This window comes from Rhinoraja longicauda, chromosome 36 (assembly GCF_053455715.1).
Source record: "Rhinoraja longicauda isolate Sanriku21f chromosome 36, sRhiLon1.1, whole genome shotgun sequence".
Lineage (NCBI taxonomy): Eukaryota > Metazoa > Chordata > Chondrichthyes > Rajiformes > Arhynchobatidae > Rhinoraja > Rhinoraja longicauda.
In genome coordinates, this window is record NC_135988.1 from 15,211,094 (window position 1) to 15,235,313 (window position 24,220).

The 24,220-nt window shown below is 48.5% G+C and overlaps 1 protein-coding gene across 1 annotated transcript in view; it reads left to right on the forward strand.

Moving 5' to 3' along the window:
* LOC144610381 (bifunctional methylenetetrahydrofolate dehydrogenase/cyclohydrolase, mitochondrial-like) overlaps positions 1-24,220 on the forward strand; it is a 43,715-nt gene that overhangs the window by 9,676 nt on the left and 9,819 nt on the right. Inside the window, exons 2-4 of the mRNA XM_078429016.1 lie at positions 8,592-8,776; positions 14,439-14,561; positions 21,002-21,154. Of these exons, the coding sequence (XP_078285142.1) occupies positions 8,592-8,776; positions 14,439-14,561; positions 21,002-21,154 (461 nt within the window). The remainder of the gene's footprint in view (positions 1-8,591; positions 8,777-14,438; positions 14,562-21,001; positions 21,155-24,220) is intronic.

The following is a 24,220-nucleotide window of genomic DNA, read 5'->3' on the forward strand; positions in this document are numbered from 1 at the left end:
TCTCCTCCACGCTTCTCACTCCTCTCTCTCCATCCTCCATTCCTCTACTCTCTCCTAGTCTTCCCATCTTCATCCCCCTCTCTCCCCCCCATTCACTCTTCTCTTCTCCCTCCTCTCTCTCTCTCTCCTCTCTTTCTTCTCTCTTCTCTCTCCATCTCTCTCCCTCTCTCTCTCTCTCTTCTCTCTCTCTCTCTCTCTCTCTCTCTCTCCTCTCTCTCTCACTTCTCTCTCTCTCCTCTCTCCTTCTCTCTCTCTCTCTCTCTCTCTCCTCTCTTTCTCTCTCTCTCTCTCACTCTCTCTCTCTCTCTCACTCTCTCTCCCTTCCCCCCCTCCTCTCCCCTCCCTCCCTCTTCCTCCCCCCTCTTCCCCCCCCCTCTCCCTCCCCCTCTCTTTTTCTATTTCTTCCCCATTTCTTTTTTCTGCTCTACCTCTCTATCTCTCTCCTTTTTTCTTTTCCTCCTTTCTCTTTTTTCTCCTCTCTCTTCCCCCTCCCCTTCTCTTTTTTAAATCTTCCTTCTTGCCCCCCTTTTTCTTCCCCCCTCCTCCTCTCTCCCCCCCCCTCTCCTCTCCCCCCCTCTCTCTCCCCCCCCCCTCCCCTTCCCCTTCTCTCTCCTCTCCACCACCCCCCTCCCCTTCTCTCTCCTCCCCCTGTCCCCTCTCCCCCTGTCCCCTCTCCCCCCTCCCCTGTCCCCTCTCCCCCCTCCCCTGTCCCCTCTCCCCCCTCCCCTGTCCCCCCCTCTCCCCCCCCCCTCACCCTCTCCAGCGGGATGCGAGCCCGCAGCCCCGGACAAGACGGCTGATGAAATACCCCGAGCTGGTTACGTGTTTCATTGTGTGAAGCCGCTGTGCAAAGCAGTCTCAGCGGCCGTGGAAATGGGAAGCTTGCTTTGGCATGTAATGCGTGGGGAAGCGGGTCTTGTGCAAAGGGACAAGAAGCTGCTGTAAATTGCAATGACTGTGTGATTTCTATTTGTCCGTATTCCTCTCCTCTACTCTCTGCCCGTTCCAATCAGCCGCGTTGGAAATATAAGAAAATAACTGCAGATGCTGGGCACAAATCGAAGGTATTTATTTCACAAAATGCTGGAGTAACTCAGCGGGTCAGGCAGCATCTCTGGAGAGAAGGAATGGGTGACGTTTCGGGTCGAGACTGATCAGTTCTCTCAGTCTGAAGCCTGAAGAAGGGTCTCGACCCTGAAACGCCACCCATTCCTTCTCCTCCTGACCTGCTGAGTTACTCCAGCATTTTGTGAAATAAACACCTTCGACTTATACCCAGCCTCTGCAGTTATTTTCTTACAACACCAGCATTTTGTGGAGTAACTCAGCAGGTCAGGCAGCAATCTCAGGAGAGAAGGAATAGGCGACGTTTGGTGTCGAGACCCTTCTTCAGACTGATGTGGAAACGTTGGAAACGCACCCCGCGAATAGTGGCTGTCTTTTTTGCAGTGGTGTGCGTTTAGTGTTTCTCACAAGCGTGTTTTGGGGCAATTCTGATGTAACCTCGTGTTGAGTTTGCACCGGAATTTCCGCGAACCAAAATGACACATGGAAATTAATCACACCGGCGTCTCAGGGCAGACAACTCGCCATTCATTCAACGCCACCCGGCACTGCCTGACAGAGAGAGACTCTCGACTGGCGAGCTGAGACGATGCGTTGGCAAAATGATGCAACAGCACGATGTGTTAAATGTTGGCAGTGCACTTCAATGGAGGTATCGTCACAAAATGCTGGAGGAACTCAGCGGGCCAGGCAGCATCTTGGAGAGAGGGAATGGGTGACGTTTCAGACTGAATCAGTCTGAAGAAGGGTCTCGACCCGAAACGCCACCCATTCCCTCTCTCCAAGATGCTGCCTGACCTGCCAAGTTACTCCAGCATTTTGTGATACTGAATCTGACTGAAGAAGTGTCTCGACCCCAAAACGCCACCCATTCCCTCTCTCCAAGATGCTGCCTGACCTGCTGAGTTACTCCAGCATTTTGTGATACTGAATCTGACTGAAACATAGAAACATAGGAAAATAGGTGCAGGAGTAGGCCATTCGGCCCTTTGAGCCTGCACCGCCATTCAATATGATCATGGCTGATCATCCCAACTCAGTTATCCCGTACCTGCCTTCTCTCCATACCCCCTGATCCCTTTAGCCACAAGGGCCACATCTAACTCCCTCTTAAATATAGCCAATGAACTGGCCTCAACTACCTTCTGTGGCAGAGAATTCCACAGATTCACCACTCTGTGTGAAAAAAAACGTTCTCATCTCGTTCCTAAAAGACTTCCCCCTTATCCTTAAACTGTGACCCCTTGTTCTGGACTTCCCCAACATCGGGAACAATCTTCCTGCATCTAGCCTGGGTCTCCACCCCAAATGCCACCCATTCATTCTCTCCAAGATGCTGCCTGACCTGCTGAGTTACTCCAGCATTCTGTGATACTGAATCAGTCTGAAGAAGGGTCTCGACCCAAAACGCCACCCATTCCTTCTCTCCAAGATTCTGCCTGACCCGCTGAGTTACTCCAGCATTTTGTGGTGCCTTCGATTTGTACCAACATCTGCAGTTATTTTCCGACACTTCAAGAAGTTATATCCATGACTGGATATACCAAAGGTTAATCGGTGCTATCGATTGCATTTCAATTGACAGGCTTTTCATCAAACCTTTCGGATTAGGGAAAAAAGGGACGTGCAACGAGACCTGGGTGTCCTTGTGCACCTGGTGTCTGAAGAAGGGTCTCGACCCGAAACGTCACCCATTCCTTCTCTCCCAAGATGCTACCTGACCCGTTGAGTTACTCCAGCATTTTGTGTCTACCTTACTTAAAGTAAACATGCAGGTACAGCAGGCAGTGAAGAAAGCTAATGGCATGTTGGCCTTCATAACGAGAGGATTTGAGTATAGGAGTAAAGAAGTCCTTCTGCAGTTGTACAGGGCCCTGGTGAGACCACATCTGGAGTATTGTGTGCAGTTTTGGTCTCCTAATTTGAGGAAGGATATTCTTGCTATTGAGGCAGTGCAGGGTCGGTTCACGAGGTTAATCCCCGGCATGGCGGGACTGTCATATGAGGAAAGATTGGAAAGACTGGGCTTGTATTCACTGGAATTTAGAAGGATGAGAGGGGATCTTATAGAAACGTATAAAATTATAAAAGGACTGAACAAGCTAAATGCAGGAAAAATGTTCCCAATGTTGGGGGAGTCCAGAACCAGGGGCCACAGTCAAAGAATAAAGGGGAGGCCATTTAAAACTGAGATGAGGAAAAACTTTTTCACCCAGAGAGTTGTGAATTTGTGAAATTCTCTGCCACAGAAAGTAGTAGAGGCCAATTCACTGGATGAATTTAAAAGAGAGTTAGATGGAGCTTTAGGGACTAGCAGAATCAAAGGATATGGGGAGAAGGCAGGCACGGGTTACTGATTATGGATGATCAGCCATGATCACAATGAATGGCGGTGCTGGCTTGAAGGACCAAATGGCCACCCCCTGCACCTATTTTCTATGTTTCCTTGCTCTCTCTATCAGTAAACAAGTGCTACACCAATTTTGCTGTTCCTTATTTGCTCATCTCCAATTGACGTCCTTTAAAGATGCTTAAAAAAATAGCAGCTGCCAATACTAAATCAGGAACCTGGGCTATTATCTTGCCTTTGCTTACAGGAGTTGTCTGCCAAGAGAATTCAAGTGCCATTTTATTCCAGCACTTTGTGTCCTTTTGCAGTTTTGTGGTGCCACAGTTAGATATCAGCTGTAAACAGTCCAATTCGTAAGGGCATTTCAGCCAACACACCCATCACTATCTCTGCAAACCACCTCAACCAAGACCTTAAGATGCAAGCTATTTGGCCCAAGAGACTCATTGAAATTTATAATTATCCCTACTCGTTTAGCTCGTCCTTCTTCTCTGATAACAGTTGCTACCTCGCTGCTGGATTCCTGAGACGTTTAGTGTCTTCCGTACAAATTGAGGCAAAATAATAATAATTGAGTCTGTGCAGATTTCTTTCTCCTATTATTACTACCCCAGCCTCACCCTCTAAGGGACCTGTCTCAGTTTGTCTGTCCCTGTAGGTGCAGACTCGGTGGGCCAAAGGGCCTAGTTCCACGCTGTATCTCTAAAGTCTTTTCCGAAAGAGATGCTGCCTGACCTGCTGACTTTGTGTCTATCTTTGGTACAAAACCAAAGTTTTGTTGAATGTCTATTTCTTTTAGACCTTTCAGCCACAGATTTCTCTTTCCCTTCCCTTTTGGCGGGACTGTCGTATGTTGAAAGGCTGGAGCGATTGGGCTTGTATACACTGGAATTTAGAAGGATGAGGGGGGATCTTATTGAAACATATAAGATAATTAGGGGATTGGACACATTAGAGTCAGGAAACATGTTCCCAATGTTGGGGAAGTCCAGAGCAAGGGGCCACAGTTTAAGAATAAGGGGTAGGCCATTTAGAACGGAGATGAGGAAGAACTTTTTCAGTCAGAGAGTTGTGAAGGTGTGGAATTCTCTGCCTCAGAAGGCAGTGGAGGCCAGTTCGTTGGATGCTTTCAAGAGAGAGCTGGATAGAGCTCTTAAGGATAGCGGAGTGAGGGGGTATGGGGAGAAGGCAGGAACGGGGTACTGATTGAGAGTGATCAGCCATGATCGCATTGAATGGGGGTGCTGGCTCGAAGGGCTGAATGGCCTACTCCTGCACCTATTGTCTATTGTTAAACCTGTAAACGGAAGTGCTTCCTTAGGTGTGTTTCGTTTAGAGACACAGCACTCCGAGTCCGTGCTGCCCTCTGAGTCCGTGCTGACCAGCGATCACCCCGTACACTAGCACGATCCTACAGACTAGGAACAATTTACACTTTTGCCGAAGCCAAATTAACCTACCAACCTGTACGTCTTTGGAGTGTGGGAGGAAACCGTAGCACCTGGAGAAAACCCACAGCAGCCACGAACTCTGCACAGACAGCACCCGTAGTCAGGATCGAACCTGGGTCTCTGGCACTGTAAGGTGACACTCTAGCTCTGCGCCACTGTGCCGCCTTTAATCTCTCCTCATACATTACTCGCAATGTCTCCCGGATTCTGCCAAGTCCCGAGTTTGCAGAAATTTGCAGAACAGACGACCATTCAGTGCAACTGAGAATAGGGCTGTTTGGCCAATTGTTCATCCCATCACGCCCGCCATCTGTAATCCATTCAGTCATGAGATGTGGATGTCACTGTCAATGCAGGGCATTCAGTCCATCCCTAATTGTCCTGAGACTGTGGAGGTTCAGAATCGATGACACCAGAGTTGTGTGCAGGCCAGAATGACCAAGGACGTCTGAATATTGTAAAGATCATTTGTAAAATATCGGGACACAAGAAACTGCAGATGCTCCAAGTGCCAAGTGCTGGAGGAACTCGGAGGGTCCGGCAACATCTGGTGAGGGCATGGACAGGCGACGTTTCAGGCCGGGGTCTGCAGAAGGATCCCGATCCAAAAAGGTTGCCTGGCCATCCCCTCCCCAGATGCTGCCTGACCTGTCAGGCTGTGATTTGTAAGGCACCATCTGGTTCACTAACTTTCAGTAATTTAATGTGGCTGATGCTGGGGTTTTAAGTGAATCCCACATTTATTTAATTACATAAATTTAATCTTCCCCAGATGCTGTGGTTGGATTTGAACACGGGTTTCTGATAATAGTTCAGGGCTATAGTTTCTAGTCCATTAGTACAACAGCAGCACCACTATGCATGCAAGTCAGAGTCAAGAGTATTGTCATGTGTCCCGGATAGAACAATGACAGTCTTACTTGCAGCAGCACAACAGAATATGCAAACATAGTACACGGTAAACAATATAATAACGAGAAAAAACGTATGCGTGTCTGTGTGAATGTGCGTGTCTGTGTGAATGTGCGTGTCTGTGTGTGCGTGCGTGTCTGTGAGTGTGTGTGTCTATGTGAATGCGTGTGTGTGCATGTTTGTGTGAATGTGCGTGTCTGTGTGAGTGTGCGTGTCTGTGAATGTGCGTGTGTGTGCGTGTCTGTGTCTGCGTGTATATGTATATATACATACCCACATATCCATACACACATATATGCAGTACGTACACATGCGCAAACATACGTACATATAAAAACGTACAATAGATTCAGTTTAGTTTATACATGTACATAAGAGTGCCATGAATTTCCATGTTTTTGTATAAAACATTGCTCGCATAAACAATATTAATGATACTGATTGATACAAAAAAACCCCAACTGGGAATAGAAAACAGCAGAATAATGCGAAGGTTCTAATGCAATCTGAAGTAGGGGGAAAGAAAGATTGAAGTGCATGAATGAAAGAGGTTGTTTGAAGAGTTAGAGTCCAGCTATTTTTTTAAACTGCAGTCAGACCACTTTCAGCCAGAGTTCCAGACCCTTGCCGTTCCATGGGAGTGGAGGAAAATCTTTATCCCTCAAATCCATAAGCTAGCACATCTTAAATCTTAAATATTGAGGGGAGATAGATTGTCTGTTTAAGTTCTCTTCGGCCTTTGTTTTTGTTTGTCGCCAGTCTCTCCTTATCGGTCACTTTTCCTCGCCCTGGCTTTGCCCCTGGATATTCCCCCTGCGCTCCAGCATTTATCTCCTTGATCAGCGCGTCCCAGATGCTGCATGAGCTGATTTGCGGAAGATGTTGTTCCAGAATGACTCGTGGCTTGCTATTTTAAGCACCTTGCCTGACCTGCTTCCATCACTGATCTGTGCGGCTGTGCACGTCCAGCCACATCTATCCCCTTCCACCATAATCCTCCCTGAATGCACAACCTGTCGTTCTTCAAGTTGACTTTCATTTGTCATTCTTTGTTTGCGCGTTTCTGTTGTTATCTTTCGGGTCTCATTTTCTTTTCCCTTTGCAATCGGTCCCACTGATTAGGTTTAATATAGTCTGCTATATCGAAACGTATAAGATTATTAAGGGGTTGGACATGTTAGAGGCAGGAAACATGTTCCCAATGTTGGGGGAGTCCAGAACAAGGGGCCACAGTTTAAGAATAAGGGTAGGCCATTTAGAACGGAGATGAGGAAAACCTTTTTCAGTCAGAGAGTTGTGAATCTGGAATTCTCTGCCTCAGAAGGCAGTGGAGGCCAATTCTCTGGAGGCATTCAAGAGAGAGCTAGATAGAGCTCTTAAGGATAGCGGAGTCAGGGGTGTATGGGGAGAAGGCAGGAACGGGGTACTGATTGAGAATGATCAGCCATGATCACATTGAATGGCGGTGCTGGCTCGAATGGCCTCCTCCTGCACCTATTGTCTATTGTCTAACTGCTTCATCCATGGTATGATGCCTTGGTGCAAATTATTGGGCTCCAGACAGTCCTTGGGTTTGCATAAGTGTTTTGTTCCATTCCTGAGAACTGCCCATCAGCTGATTTCTCTAAGCCACAAACATCTGTTTGACTACCTGTTGTTGCATCTCTCTCCATACACCTGCGGCAGTTCTCTCACCTCGTTACACAATATTTGTGGTTCCATAATTAAACTGATGCAATATATTACCGTACCCAGTCATTATCCAGCGAAATATTATCATTGAGATAGATTCGAAACGCTGGAGTAACTCAGCGGGTAACTCCAGCATCTCTGGAGAAAAGGGTTCAATAGATCATGAGTGATGGGAGTAGAATTAGGCCATTTGGCCCATCAAGTCTACTCCGCCATGGCTGATCTATCTCTCCTTCCTAACCCCATTCTCCTGCCTTCTCCCCGTAACCTCTGACACCCGTACTAATCAAGAACCTATCCATCTCTGCCTTAAAAATATCCACTGACTTGGCCTCCACTGCCGTAGGTGGCAATGAATTCCACAGATTCACCACCATCTGGCTGAAGAAATTTCTCCCCATCTCCTTCCTAAAAGAACGTCCTTTAATTCTGAGGCTGTGACCTCTAGTCCTAGACTCTCCCACTGGTGGAAACATCCTCTCCACATCCACTCTATCCAAGCCTTTCACTATTCTGCACATTTCAATGAGGTCCCCCCTCCTTCTAAACTCCAGCGAGTATAGGCCCAGTGCCGACAAACACTCATCATAGATTAAGAAAATAACTGCAGATGCTGGTACAAATCGAAGGTATTTATTCACAAAATGCTGGAGTAACTCAGCAGGTCAGGCAGCATCTCAGGAGCGAAGGAATGGGCGACGTTTCGGGTTGAGACTGAGATTAGGCCACTCGTTCCTTGGTAATGTTTTGGGCCAGGACTTCAGATTAGTACTATTGGTAGCACTGGTATTGTAAATGCGAGCATGAAAAATGCTTTAAAAGTGTGTGGGAGAATTTGTGTCGTCTGTAAATCAAGTTGTTTGCCACCCGGGGAGTCCCTGTATAACACAGAGAGTGAGGGGCCCAGTGCTGGGCCACATTGGCGTCCACTGCCCACACACAGTCTTGCAGTCACCTGAAGCACATTGCTAGTTCCCGCTACTGAGGCCACGGGATTGCATTTTTGTGGTGAGGACGCTGTGATTGTTGGTTGGCGCGGACTCGGTGAGCCGAAGGGCCTGCTTCGACGCTGTAGGTCTCAACTTTAAACTTGAACTATCTTTGGTCTCCTTTGATTCCAGAAATGACGCGGTGGTCATCTCGGGCCGAAGGCTTGCCAGGCAGATCCGAGGGGAAGCCAAGCTTGACGTGGAGAACTGGGTTGCCGATGGGAACAGGAGGCCACATCTCAGCGTTGTCTTGGTTGGTGACAACCCAGCCAGCCACTCCTACGTGAAGAACAAAACCAAAGCTGCTGCCGACGTAGGTATATATCTCACCTTCTACTTCACCGAGAACGTCGCTCCCACAGCCGTGGTTTGCAGCACTTGTTCCCCCCCCCACACAAAGTTAGTTAACGTAGACGTTGCACAGTGTGGAAACCGGCCCTTCGGCACAACTTGCCCACGCCGGCCAACATGTCCCATGAAACGATGGTCAAAGTCTTTGCGATTTTCTACCTTGCTTCTCGGGAGATGGGGAATACCAGTCCCACCTGCCTGCATTTGATCCATTTCCCAGACATTTCGCTTTGAGCAGCTTACAACCCAGTGGGTCGAAAATCGATGCTGGTTGACATCGAAGGTAGGCACAAAATGCTGGAGTCGCTCAGCGGGTCAGGCAGCATCTTGGGAGAGAAGGAGGGTCTCGACCCGAAACGTCACCCATTCCTTCTCTCCCGAGATGCTGCCTGACCCGTTGAGTTACTCCAGCATTTTCGGTCTACCTTCATTTAGAAAACCGCCTTCAAGTAACCTTTGCTTTCCCTCTCTCTCCATCCCTTCCCCATTCTAGTTCTCCGATTAGTTTGACTGTCCCCTGATTAAAATTATATCTTAGTTATACCTCACTGTCGCCTTACCTCAGCTAACAATGATCTATTCTACATTTTCCTTGAGCTTTGTCCCCTTTGATCTCCTGTTTTCACGCCTTGCCCTTCCATATCTCTGTGGCTCCCTCTCCCCTGACTCGCATTCCTCCATTTCTTCCGTCGCCCATTCCTTCTCTCCAGAGATGCTGCCTGTCCCGTTGAGTTACATTCCTTCTCTCCAGAGATGCTGCCTGTCCAGCATTTTGTGTCTTCTTAGATGTTGCTTTGCCGGAGGCTGGAGTTTGTGTGACTTGGCTGCTTCGGCATTTCTTACTTGATTCCACCATGTCCCTGGCTGAGAAGTGTCTTGGTCTCAGGTACTGTTGATATCATTGCATTGTTCCAACAGTGAATACCGTGCTTCAAAGCCCATGTCTAAAATCGTTGGGCAGCATGATGGCGCAGCGATAGAGTTGCCGCCTTGTGGCGCCAGAGACCCAGTTTTGATCCTGACTTGGGGTGCTGTCTGCATGGAGTTTGCACGTCATTCTCCGTGACCGAGTGGGTTTTCTCTGGGTGCTCCGATTTCCTCCCGCACTCCAAAGACACACAGTTTTGTAGACCAATTGGCTTCTGTAAAAAAGAAATTGTCTGCAGTGTGTAGGATCGAACTAGTGTACGGGGTGTTTGCTGGCCGGCGTGGACTCGGTGGGCCATAAGGCCTGTTTCTACGCTGTATCTCAAGTCTAAAGCATTAGCTCATGCCTTTGGAAACAAAATGTGATCTCATAGAAACATAGAAAATAGGTGCAGGAGGAGGCCATTCGGCCCTTCGAGCCAGCACCGCCATTCATTGTGATCATGGCTGATCATCCACAATCAGTAACCCGTGCCTGCCTTCTCCCCATATCTTGAAATTGGAGGTTTTGAAATCTTAGCTTGATCAAAGCACAAAGTGTTGGATGAACTCAGCAGGTCTGGCAGCATCTGTGGAGGGAATGGGCAGGTAACATGACCTTTCCGCTTGGTACCCTTCAGACTGTTGATCAGATACTGCCTGAACCTGCTACCTACCTCCAGCACTTTGTGCTTTGCATAATGTAAAGGAATGCTTGGCAAGTATTGACCTTGTTGGCGGAAGAACCTGTTTTTGTTCTGTACCACAATGACAATCTCTCCAATTATAATTGACGGTTGCATTTACCAAGTGGGCTTCCTCATATTTCCTTGGGACATTGGCCAATCAGGCCCCAGCTCCCTGCTATCCCAATTTCATAGGGTCGCAGAGTCTTGCAGCATGGAAGCAGGTTCTCCGGCCCAAATGGCCCACACCAGCCAACATGCATACTAGTCCTGCCTGTCTGCATTTGGTCCATATCCCTCTAAACCTGTCCTATCCATGTACCTATCTATCTAAATGTTTCTTAAACGTTGCAATAGCAACTACCTTCTCTGGCAGCTGTTTCCATGTACCAGAGGAAAAAGTTACCCCTCAGGTTCCTAATAACTATCACCCCTCTCACTTTAAACTTATGTCCTCTGGTTCTCAATTCCCCTACTCTTAGTAAGAGACTGTACGTTTACATGATCTATTCCTCTCATGGTCTTGTACACCTCTATAAGATCACCTCTCATCCTCCTGCGCTCCAAGGAATAGAGTCCCAGCCTGCTTAACCCGATCGCTCAGGCCCTCGAGTCCTGGCAGCATCGTTGTAAATCTTCTCTGCTTTCGAATCTATCTCCTTGCATCCTCTTCTCTCACGCACTTGCCTATTAGCTCCCGCTGCTCCTACAATCCACATCTGTCAGAGACTGCTCTCACGGCCCAATTAACCTACTGACCTGCACGTCTTTGGGACATGGGTGTCAGAGGTTATGGGGAGAAGGCAGGAGAATGGGGTTAGGAGGGAGAGATAGATCAGCCATGATTGAATGGCGGAGTAGACTTGATGAGCCTAATTCTACTATCACTTATGAAAATATGAATTTGTAAGCCCACGTGGTCGTGTGCAAACTCCACACAGACAGCATGGGAGGTCAGCATTCAACCCAGATCGCTGGAGCTGTGCCACTGGGAAGTTGTTTGAAAGTTATTGGAATTAGGTCGAGCTGATTCAGCCTTTCCGACTTCCTGCAAAACCTGTAGATCTACCATGATAACATTCCTTATTTCTTTTGGTGCAAATCACGCACACTTTCGCAATCTCTGTCGGCCACCAGGATTGAGAAACACCTTTCAAAGTTATTGGGCAAGAAATAGACACGAAATGCTGAAGTGACTCAGCGGGTCAGGCGGCATCTGTGGAGAGAAAGGGTGGGTGATGTTTCGGGTCGGGACCCTTCTGACTGAAATATGGGGGGTGAAGAGCTGGAGGCGAGAAAAGCCCTGGACCGATCAGGGCTGACCAGGGTGGTGCCCTGGTAGGCCCATTGTTGGTCAGGGAAGGTGTGATCTCCAGACCGATACAATTTGGTGAACTGTGGAACTGGCTAAACGACTAGGGTGGAGGAAGGGGAGAGGAGTGGAGGTAGAAGCTGCTTAAAATTAGAGAATTAAGTATTCATACTGTTGAGCTGTCAGCCACTCAAGCGAAATATGTGGTGCTGTTCCTCCATTTTGTGTGTGGCCCGAGGTTGGAAAAGCTTGTAGCATCAATGTGAAGAATTTGGGTGGCGCGGCGGTGGAGTTGCTGCCTTACAGCGAATGCAGCGTCGGAGACCCGGGTTCGATCCTGACTACGGGTCCTGCCTGTACGGAGTTTGTACGTTCTTCCCGTGACCTGCGTGGGTTTTCTCCGAGGTCTTTGGTTCCCTCCCACACTCCAAAGACGTCCAGGTGTGGAGGTTAATTAGCTTGGTAAATGTTTAAAAAATGGCCCCTCGTGCGGTATAGGATGGTGTTGGTGTGCGGGGATCGCTGGTCGGCGCGGGCCGAAAGGGCCTATTTCCGCGCTGTATCTCTACACTAAACGAAATCTTTGGACTTCCAATGCTCTGGGCAGCTCGGCATGGAGAAGGGACGCAGGTCGGAGTTGTGCCTTCTTGCTTCCTGTGGCTCCCTTGGCCCTCTGTCAAGATCGTGGTTTAAAAGGCCGTTGTGGAAGTCGAGTTGTATGGCCAGGCTGTGCAAATGTGAGCTCCCCCAATAATCCGCGGGTAACTCAGTGCTTGTTCCTTCCGGAGAGCAGGAACTTGAATGAATGGTCTAAATTGAGATGAATTGGAGTTTATTGAATCCATGAGCACAAAAACAAAGCGTATAAATAGAAGGAAAAGTGCAAGAGGGCGAAGGGGGGGGAGTTGAATGTGTACTTTTGTAAGAGCAGCTTTGAATTCTCAGAACAGGCTCCCTTGTTCGAAAGTGTGCGACTGCTAGATAGGGTGGTTTATCTGCCAAGTCACGAGTGTCTATCAGTAGTGGCTCGCTGTGAGCGAGCTTCTCATTAGCAGGGAGGCTTTAATGGTCGAGGCAGCATCGATCCCGTACAATGGGGTATACTTGGTGGGGAAACAATGTACAGCTTGTCTGAAGGTCAGCTGCTATGATCTCCAACTCCAGGTTGTTTTCAAGATTAAAGTGGATCGATAGTTCCATATAAAGTGGTTAGTTTAGTTTGGAGACACAGCATGGAAATTTATCCAGTTAATGCAAAAAAAAAATTTAATGTGTGAGCAAATAAACATTAAACCTGCAAGACATTCTAGCCTTAGAGGGAGTACAGAGAAGGTTCACCAGATTGATCCCTGGGATGGCAGGACTTTCATATGAACAAAGACTGGATAGACTCGGCTTGTACTCGCTGGAATTTAGAAGACTGAGGGGGGATCTTATAGAAACATATAAAATTCTTAAGGGGTTGGAGAGGCTAGATGCGGGAAGATTGTTCCCGATGTTGGGGGAGTCCAGAACCAGGGGCCACAGCTTAAGGATAAGGGGGAAGTCTTTTAGGACCGAGATGAGAAAACATTTCTTCACACAGAGAGTGGTGAGTCTGTGGAATTCTCTGCCACAGAAGGTAGTTGAGGCCAGTTCATTGGCTATATTTAAGAGGGAGTTAGATGTGGCCCTTGTGGCTAAAGGGATCAGGGGGTATGGAGAGAAGGCAAGTACGGGATACTGAGTTGGATGATCAGCCATGATCATATTGAATGGCGGTGCAGGCTCGAAGGGTCGAATGGCCTCCTCCTGCACCTATTTTCTGTTTCTATGATGGGTTCTGATAGCAGTTTAAACAATTTTAGATTAGCTGTTCCTGTAAAGGGGGTGGGTGTGAGTGTGGTGGAACTCGTCCGACGTTTGAAATTCGAGATCGCAATCAGTGACGGTCTCGTTCTCAGAAAAGAAATAGCTTCCTGTGCCACTCCAGAGATCGGTGGGCAGATCTGCTTTCAAGAGAGAGTTGGATCGAGCTCTTCAAGATAGCTGAGTCAAAAGATATGGGGAGAAGGCAGGAACGGGGTACTGATTGTGGATGATCAGCCACGACCGCGGTGGATGGCGGTCCTGGATCGAAGGGTGAATGGCCTACTCCTGCACCTATTATCTATTGAAGGGCCCGTTTCCACGCAGTATTTTTAAAGTCTAAATTAAAGTTTAAAGTATGCATTTACACGCTTGCCTCCAGATTCCAGAACTATCCAGCTTCCATAGAAATTATAAACTGGGCACCCACAAACGATAATGGACGTTAAAATGGCCGACAGTGGGGTTAGTTCATAAGTGATAGGAGCAGAATTGGGCGATTCGGCCCATCAAGTCTACTCCGCCATTCAATCATGGCTGATCTATCTTTCCCTCTCAACCCCATTCTCCTGCCTTCTCCCCATAACCCCTGACACCTTTACTAATGAAGAATCTATCTATCTCTGCCTCATAATATCCATTGACTTGGCCTCCACAGCCGTCTGTGGCAATGAATTCCACAGATTCACCACTGAATACTGACTAAGGAAATTCCCCCTCATCTCCTACCTGAAGGAACGTCCTTTAATTCTGAGGCCTTGTCCTCTGGTCCTGGACTCTCCCACTGGTGGAAGTGTCCTCTCCAAGCTCCAGGCCTGCATTGCTCAACAGGCATTTGTACCTGAGAATAATTGTTCTTTCAACTTGTTGGAACAGGTATCACGAGCGAGACCATTCTGAAGCCAACGAACATCACTGAGGAAGAGGTACTGGAGTTGATTACCAAGCTCAACAATGACAGTCGAGTGGATGGCTTGCTGGTACAGCTTCCTCTACCAGGTAAGGGTCTTGTTCAGTGATGGAGCGCCAGTTGTTGACCCCTTGGTGTGGCCAGTAGATCTGTATGTTGCAGATGTTACACTAGTAGAGACATTTAAACGAACAATAGAAGATAGACACAAAATGCTGGAGTAACTCAGCGGGACAGGCAGCATCTCTGGAGAGAAGGAATGGGTGACATTTCGGCTCGAGACCATTCTTCAGACTTGACTTGATTCTCATGGTCCATTCTGATCTTTTATCTATTTTAATACTTTATTTTTTTTTCTGCAAAACTAGATTTGGAATAATAAAAAATATACACAATACAAAGACAGTCTTCTGACATTCCTAACGTTTATACATTCCTAGGGTTATCGTGGAAACAAGCCCTTAGGGCCAACTTGCCCACACCGACCAAAATGTCCCATCTACACTAGTCCCACCTGCCTGCGTTTGGCCCATATCCCTCTAAGCCTGTCCTATCCATGTACCTGTCCAATTGTTTGGCCTTTATGACAAGAGGAGTTGAGTATAGGAGCAAAGCGGCCCTTCTGCAGTTGTACAGGGCCCTAGTGATACCGCACCTGGAGTACCGTGTGCAGTTTTGGTCTCCAAATTTGAGGAAGGACATTCTTGCTATTGAGGGCGTGCAGTGTAGGCTCACAAGGTTAATTCCCGGAATGACGGGACCATCGTATGTTGAAAGACTGGAGCGACTAGGCTTGTATACGCTGGAATTTAGAAGGATGATAGGGGATCTAATCGAAACATATAAGATTATTAAGGGATTGGACACGTTAGAGGCAGGAAACATGTTCCCAATGTTGGGGGAGTCCAGAACCAGGGGCCACAGTTTAAGAATAAGGGGTAGGCCATTTAGAACGGAGATGAGGAAAAACTTTTTCAGTCAGAGAGTTGTAAATCTGTGGAATTCTCTGCCTCAGAAGGCCGTGGAGGCCAATTCTCTGGATGTTTTCAAGAGAGTGCTAGATAGAGCTCTTAAAGATAGTGGAGTCACGGGGTATGGGGAGAAGGCAGGAACGGGGTACTGATTGTGAATGATCAGCCATGATCACATTGAATGGCGGTGCTGGCTCGAAGGGCCGAATGGCCTACTCCTGCACCTATTGTTTATTAAATGTGCGAAAGTACCTGCAGTGTGTTAATTAGTGTTCATTAACACTCATTAATGTTATATCCAAACTAAAATGTTACTAGCTGTAACATGGGCCATTCCGTGAAGTGAGACTGGGTGCCTTTTGGAATGCTTGAGTTAATGCATCTTGACTGACAGCAGTAAAGCTCGGTAATGGTTCCTTACCACATGTCGGGAGGAAGATTTAGTCACAGCAGATAATGAGGAATATAAAAGGAAAATTGAATGACAACGTTTAAGATTAACGGGTAACGTTGAATTGAATCCTTTAAACTGTTCTGTTCATAATGCCTTCGATAAAGAATAGTTATGAATCCATTTAAAACTTGAATGTAATCTTTGTGCGGATACCGTTGAAATGGTAAAGTATTAAATAATGTTCTGCCGCTGTCCTCAAAAGAACATTGGTGGTGTGAAGTGTAAGAAAATAACTGCAGATGCTGGTACAAATCGAAGGTATTTATTCACAAAATGCTGGAGTAACTCAGCAGGTCAGGCAGCATCTCAGGAGAGAAGGAATGGGTGACGTTTCGGGTCGAGACCCTTCTTCAGACGGCTTCTGTGGGCCGAAGGGCCTCTTTCCAATGCCGTATCTCCAAACTAAATTAGGCTCCGCACCCGCCCCCCTCCCCTCACGAATTCCACCCCTCGTCCCAGCTCCAGGGACAGTTCAGCAGTGAAGCCAGCTCTCCTGACGAGCTTGCCAATTCTGTTGCCGTTCTATGCAGAATTTCCCATAAATCACTGTTTCTCCTGGTTTTAGCCACGCGCACATCAGTAAGGGACCCCCCCCTCACCCACCCTCCGAGCGCAGAAGGGCACCTGTTGTGTAACGGGATCAACGCCCCTTCTTGAAGTGAAGTGACACGTGCAGGTTTCCCAGTGTACAGTAGTGGGCATTCAGTGAGGTGCAGAAGGCTATAACCAACACCTCGGGTCTATTTCTGCCTCTTTCTGTAGGCTCAGGCATTCCATCGGACCGGGCAACAGGCAGGCGTTCAGCTATGCTAACCATGCAGGCATGCCGAGCACTCCATACTGAGGGGAAGACTTGATAGAAGTAGAGTATATTAAGAGCGACGTAGATCGAATCAGAATTCAAAGGCTATTCTTTTAGGAAGGAGACGAGGAGAAATTTCTTTAGTCAGAGGGCGGTGAATCTGTGGAAGGGCTGTGGAGGCCAAGTCAGTGGATATTTTTCAGGCAGAGATCGATAGATTCTTGATTGGTACAGAAGTCAGAGGTTATGGGGAGAAGGCAGGAGAATGGGGTTAGGAGGGAGAGATAGATCAGCCATGATTGAATGGAGGAGTAGACTTGATGGGCCGAATGGCCTAATTCTACTATTCCTTATGATAGGGTAGACATAGGGATATGGGAAGATAGGGATACAGGGAGAAGGCAGGCACAGGTTACTGATTGTGGATGATCAGCCATGATCAAGACTCCAAAGACGTACAGGTACGTAGGTTAATTGGCTGGGTAAATGTAAAAATTGTCCCTAGTGGGTGTAGGATAGTGTTAATGTACGGGGATCACTGGGCGGCACGGACTTGGAGGGCCAAAAAGGCCTGTTTCCGGCTGTATATATATGATATGATGATATGATATGATCACAATGAATGGCGGTGCTGGCTCGAAGGGCCAAATGGCCGCCTCCTGCACCCATTTTCTATGTTTCTATGATTGAATGGCGGAGTGGACTTAATAGGCTGAATGACCTAATTCTGCTCCTTGAAATAGAAAATAGTAACTCAGCGGTTCAGGCAGCATCTCTGGAGAGAAGGAATGGGTGACGTTTCGGGTCGAGACCCGAAACTTCACCCATTCCTTCTCTCCAGAGATGCTGCCTGACCCGCTGAGTTACTCCAGCATTTTGTGTCTACCATCGATTTAGACCAGCATTTACAGCCTGAAGAAGGTCCTCGACCCGAAACGTCGCCCATTCCTTCTCTCCACAGGTTTTTCTCCTGTAACTCGGGACGCGTGGCAATAAACTAAACTGAAATGAACCCAACTGAAATCCACTTCAGGTGTCAGGCTCGGACACTGACAATAGACAATAGGTGCAGGAGGAGGCCATTCGGCCCTTCGAGCCAGCACCGCCATTCAATGTGATCATGGCTGATCATTCTCAATCAGTACCCCGTTCCTGCCTTCTGAGCTCTATCTAGCTCTCTCTTGAATGCATTCAGAGAATTGGCCTCCACTGCCTTCCGAGGCAGAGAATTCCACAGATTCACAACTCTCTGACTGAAAAAGTTTTTCCTCATCTCCGTTCTAAATGGCCTACCCCTTATTCTTAAACTGTGGCCCCTGGTTCTGGACGCCCCCAACATTGGGAACATGTTTCCTGCCTCTAACGTGTCCAACCCTTTAATAATCTTATATGTTTCGATAAGACCCCCTCTCATCCTTCTAAATTCCAGTGTATACAAGCCTAGTCGCTCCAGTCTTTCAACGGACGACCGTGACGCGATTAGCAGCTTGTAAGTTGTGGAGAAGTTAGCAGTACGTCTCAGAACATGTAGGGAAAGGGGAGAAGCCTGGCCCATGCTCCCAAGGGGTTGGACAGCTGGGAACAGCTCAGTCTGGCCTGCAACATGACCCCTGTCCAGTTCCTGTAAGAAGGGACCTACTGTGATTTCATGCAACCATATATGGGCCAGGAAACACTCGGAGATAGCGTGGCTTGAAATGTTTAGTTTGGGTTAGAGACACCGCGCGGAAACGGCCCCTTCGGCCCACCGAGTCCGCTCCAGCCAGCGATCCCCGCACACTAACACCATCCTTACACACACTAGGGACAATTTACACTTATACCAAGCCAATGAGCACACAAATCTCTACGTCTTTGGTGTGTGGGAGGAAACTGCTATACGCGGAGAAAAATCCCACGGGGGGTCAGTTTAGTTAATTGTCACGTGTGCCGAATACAGTGAAAAGCTTTTGTTGCGCACTAACCAGTCAGCGGAGAGTCAGTACGTGGTTACAATTAAGGGCAGAACGTACAAGCTCCATACAGGCAGCGCCCGTAGTCAGGATCGAACCCGGGTCTCTGGCGCTGTAAGGCGGCAACTTTACCGCTGCTCCACCTCAGTGCTGTGGGTGAATGCAAGGAAGAGGGAATGGGGCATTGGAGACAATCGCTGTGCAAGATGTCCCTCAGTACTGTCTTGTGTGGGGAAAGGTGCCTTCTGCCTGCCAGCGGGCGGCAAAACTGAATGTGTAGAGTGTCTGAAACATGCCCACCACATTAAATAGTAGCATCGGGCTGACGTTGTCACCCTAGCACTGTCTGCTGGGACGACTATGGAGGGCAGCAGGTCTCCAATGACATTTATGTGTGTGTGTGTGTGTGTGTGTGTGTGTGTGTGTGTGTGTGTGTGTGAGATAGGGTCTAAAATTAACTCAGCAAGTGGTTCCAGGCCACTGGTTTCATCATCTCTCGGGTTGGGGGCAGGGCGGGAAATAGTTGCCGACTTTGCAACATGGGGATCGTCTTTCTTGCCACACACTGGAGACTGTGACGTTTGGAGTGAGTCTTAGTTTAGAGATACAGTGCGGAAACAGGCCCTTCGGCCCACCTGTTCCGTGCCGCCCAGCGATCGCCACACACTAGGGACAATTTTTCCAAGCCTGTTACCCACAAACCTGTATGTCTTTGGAATGTGGGAGGAAACCGGAGCACCCGGAGAAAACCCACACATGGGGCAAACGTTCAACATACAAACTCTATACAAACAGCACCTGGGGATCAGGATTAAACCCGGGTTTAGTCTGGGTTTTTTTTAGTTTAGAGATACAGCGCGGAAACAGGCCCTTCGGCCCACCGGGTCCGCGGCCCCCAGCGATCCCCGCACATTAACACCATCCTACACCCACTAGGGACAATTTTTACATTTACGCCAAGCCAATTAACCGTCAAACCTGCACATCTTTGGAGTGCGGGAGGAAACCGAAGATCTCGGAGAAAACCCAAGCAGGTCACGGGGAGAACGTACAAACTCGGTACAGACGGCACCTGTTAGGCAGCGACTCTTCCGCCACACTACTGTGCCCGTCGTTTTAGTTTGTTTTCATGATCTGGAGCATGACTGGCAATGGGGATGTCATGGTGTAGTGGTTAGGTTATTGGACTGGCAACCAGAGTCCTGGGTCAGAGACACAAGATCGAATCCCACCGCGGTGGCTGGGGAATTTAAATCGGAGCACAACAAAATGAAATTCAGAATTTTAGGTGGCGCCATCACCAGCGAACCGCATGGTATTTGTTCCCAAAGCTTTGATGTGGCTGTGTCGACCAATGCACATGAAATCGCATGCAAAGTGCATGAAAGAAATGTTTGAAAGTTATGGAAATTGCAGCAGATTATTAAAATGAGTCCATATTTCCACCTGGGACTCTCCTGATGCATAAATGTTTAGTGTGACCTTGAGTTCCCCTTTACTGAATGCTGCGGCAATGAGGTCAACATGGTGGGATGCCTCCATTTTGTGGGATGCCTCCATTTTGTGCCTGCATTGCTGGGCTCCCCTCGGCCGCAGACCATGGTTCGAATCAGAGTCGATGTTATGCACTGACTTTCAAATAGATTGGGAACATTTTTCATGCTTCCAACGCAGGAAAAATGTTCCCAATGTTGGGGGAGTCCAGAACCAGGGGCCATAGTCTTAGAATAAAGGGGAGGCCATTTAAAATTGAGGAGAGAAGGAACTTTTTCACCCAGAGAGTTGTGAATTTGTGGAATTCTCTGCCACAGAGGGCTGTGGAGACCAATTCACTGGGTGAATTTAAAAGAGAGTTAGATAGAGCTCTAGGGGCTAGTGGAATCAAGGGATATGGGGAGAAGGCAGGCATGGGTTACTGATTGTGGATGATCACAATGAATGGCGGTGCTGGCTGGAAGGGCCAGAAGGCCTCCTCCTGCACCTATTTTCTATGTTTCTGTAGGGTAAATGCACAGAGTCTTTTGGCCAGAGTAGGGGGGATCAAAAACCAGAGGGGCAGGAGTTTAAGGTGAGGGGGGAAAGAGAATAAATACCTCAGGGGCAACTTATTAACGCAAAGGGGGTAGGTGTATGGTACGAGCTGCCGCTGGAGGTAGTTGAGGCAGGTACTATCGCAACGATTAAGGAACATTTAGACGAGTACCTGGATTGGGCAGGGTTGGAGGGATATGGGCCAGAGATTTTTTTTAATTTACACATGGAAAAGGATCTGTTTCCACTCTTTGTTGCTCTTTCAAATCCGCGGGGCTTAACTGTTTGGTTCATTGTTGACTTTTTATTTTCCCCTCAGAACATCTCGACGAGCGCAAGATCTGCAACGCTGTGTCTCCCACGAAAGACGTGGATGGGTTTCATGTGATCAACGTGGGGCGCATGTGTCTCGACCAGAGCTCCATGTTGCCCGCCACACCCTGGGGTGTGTGGGAGATAATCAAGCGCACAGGCAAGTTCGCAACCCTCCTCACCCTGCCCCACGATACAATGTACTATCTGTAGAACAATGGAGGACCGGCGTGGGGGGGGTGGGGATGGCTGTGGGGGGGGGGGGGAGGGAAGAACAATGGAGGACACGGCATGGGCGGGGTTGGGGATTGCCGTGAGTGGGGGGGGGGAAGAACAATGGACAATAGGGTGGGGGGACAAAGGACAATGGAGGACCCGGTGTGGGGGGGGGTGGGGATCGCTGTGAGGGGGGGTGGGGGGAAGAACAATGGACAATAGGGTGGGGGGGGAGACGAAAGACAATGGAGGATCCAGCGTGGGGGGGGGGATCGCCGTAAGAGGGGGTGGGGGGAAGAACAATGGACAATAGGGTGGGGGGGAGACGAAAGACAATGGAGGATCCGGCGTGGGGGGGAGGGGGAGAACAATGAGGGACACGGCGAGAGACAAAGGACAATGGGGACCCAGCGTGGGAAGTAACCGCCCTTAGGGGGGGAGAGCAAAAGGAGGAGCCGGCGTGCTTTGTAACTTTGTCAGCCCCGTCGGAGGCCTCTATTTGTGCACATTGGGTATGCAAGCACAGAATATCATTGTACATGGTCACATGTGACAATAAAGTTTTCCATTCCATTCCTGCCACCAGTCTGAAGAAGGGTCTTGACCCGAGACCTCACCCTTTCCTTCTCTCCAGAGATGCTGCCTGTCCCTCTGAGTTACTCCAGCTTTTTGTGTCCATCTTCGGTTTAAACCAGCAGCTGCTGTTCCTCCTCACACAGTTGGCCTAATGGTTTGTTTCATTTAGACAGGTGCACAAAGTACTGGAGTAACTCAGCTGGTCAGGCAGCATCTCTGGAGAACGTGGATCTGTTTTTTTTTTTGGCCATGGCCCTTCAGTCTGATCGATAGGTGACGTTTCGGTTTGGCATCCTTCTTCACCCGAAATGTCACCTATCCATGTTCTCCAAAGATGCTGCCTGACCTGCTGAGTTACTCCAGCTCTTTGTCTTTTTTAAAAAAACTAGTATCTGCAGTTCATCAGGTCATAAGTGATGGGAGCAGAATTAGGTTATTTGGCCCATCAAGATAAAGATAGAGCTCTAGGGTCTAGAGGAATCAAGGGATATGGAGAGAAGGCAGGCACGGGTTACTGATTGTGGATGATCAGCCATGATCACAATGAATGGCAGTGCTGCCTCGAAGGGCCAAATGGCCTCCTCCTGCACCTATTTTTTATGTTTCTAGATCTATTCTGCCATTTAATCATGTCTGATCTATCTCCCTCCCAACCCCATTCTCCTGCCTTCTCCCCGTAACCCCTGACATCCGAGCTAAACAAGAATCTATCTCTCTCTGCCTTAAAAATGTCAATTCGCAGCCTCCACAGCCTTCTGTGGCGAAGAATTCCACAGATTCACCACCCTGTGACTAAAGAAATTCCTTCTCATCTCCTCCTTAAAGGAACGTCCTTTAATTCTGAGGCTGTGACCTCTGGTCCTAGACTCTCCCACCAGTGGAACCATCCTCTCCACATCCAGTCTATCCAGGCCTTTCACTATTCGGTAAGTTTCGATGAGGTTTCCTCCCCTCATCCTTCTAAACTCCAGTGAGCACAGGCCCAGTGCCAAGACACTGCACCCTGTATATCCAGTTTAGACAGATACAATATATCTTTATTGTCATTGTACAGGGGTACAACGAGATTGGGAATGCGCCTCCCATACGATGCAATAATTTAATTAATTTAAACAACAACAACCCAACGAAACAAATTGTAACAGTTTTAAGACAGAATAAAGTGCAAGTAGGTCTGTGCCGGTTCACTGTGCGATGTGACCATCCGGCTCAGCAGGACCGGTTCATAGCAGCTATGGCCCTGGGGATGAAGCTGTTCCTGAGTCTGGAGGTGCGGGCGTAGAAGGCCTTGTATCGTCTGCCCGATGGAAGGAGTTCGAACAGACTGTTGCAGGGGTGTGAAGAGTCTTTGTGGATGCTGGTGGCTTTTCTGAGGCATCGTGTGTTGTAGATGCCCTCCAAGGCTGGTAGCTGTGTTCCGATGGTCCTCTGAGCTCTATGGACTACCCGCTGAAGAGCTCTCCTCTCTGCCTCCGTGCAGCTGAGATACCACACAGGGATGCCATGCGTTAGGATGCTCTCTATGGTGCAGCGGTAGAAGGTCATCAGCAGCTGTTGGGGTAGACCAGACTTCTTCAGTGTTCTATGGTAGAACAGTCGTTGCTGTGCCTTCTTGACCAGCGCAGCAGTGTTATTGGACCGTGTTAGGTCCTCCTAAATGTGAGTGCCCAGAAACTTGAAGCTGGACACTCTCTCCACACTGTCCCCGTTGATAAAGATCGGGGTGTATTCCCCGTTATGTGACCTGCGGAAGTTGATGATCAGCTCCTTGGTCAATGCAAAACTGCATGGTTACCTGATGGTTTTATTTTGACTGTTCCGGAAATAATGCCTGAGGCAGCGAGGTGTCTTTGGGTCCTTAAAGGGCAGGAAATGTCAGGCCACTGCCATTCAGACCAGGAACAAATTAAAAGGCGGAATATTGAGCAATGCTGAGATGTTTGCAGTCTGTACGGATTGATTCCGTCAGACTGTGGGGACATCCAGCAGTTCTCTGGTTAGATGCGCTCAGAGAAGCGCGCACCTTCTAGTTGGCAAGTTTTAGTTCACCGAGGTACAGTGAAACGCATTTGTTGCACGCTAACCAGTCAGCGGAAAGACAGTACATGATCACAATGGAGCCGTCCACTGTGTACAGATACATGATAGGGGAATAAACTCTAGTTGCGAAATAAAGCCAGTGAAGTCCGATTCACACTAGTCTGAGGGCCTCCAAATGAGGTGGATAGTAGTTCAGCACTGCTCTCTGGTTTGTGGTAGGATGGTTCAGCTGCCTGATAACAGCTGGAAAGAAACTGTCCCTGAATCTGGAGGTGTGCGTTTTCACACTTCTGTACCTTTTGCCTGATGGGAGAGGGGAGAAGAGGGAGTGGCCGGGGTGCGACTAGTCCTTGATGATGCTGCTGGCCTTGCCGAGGCAGCGTGAGGTGTAAAT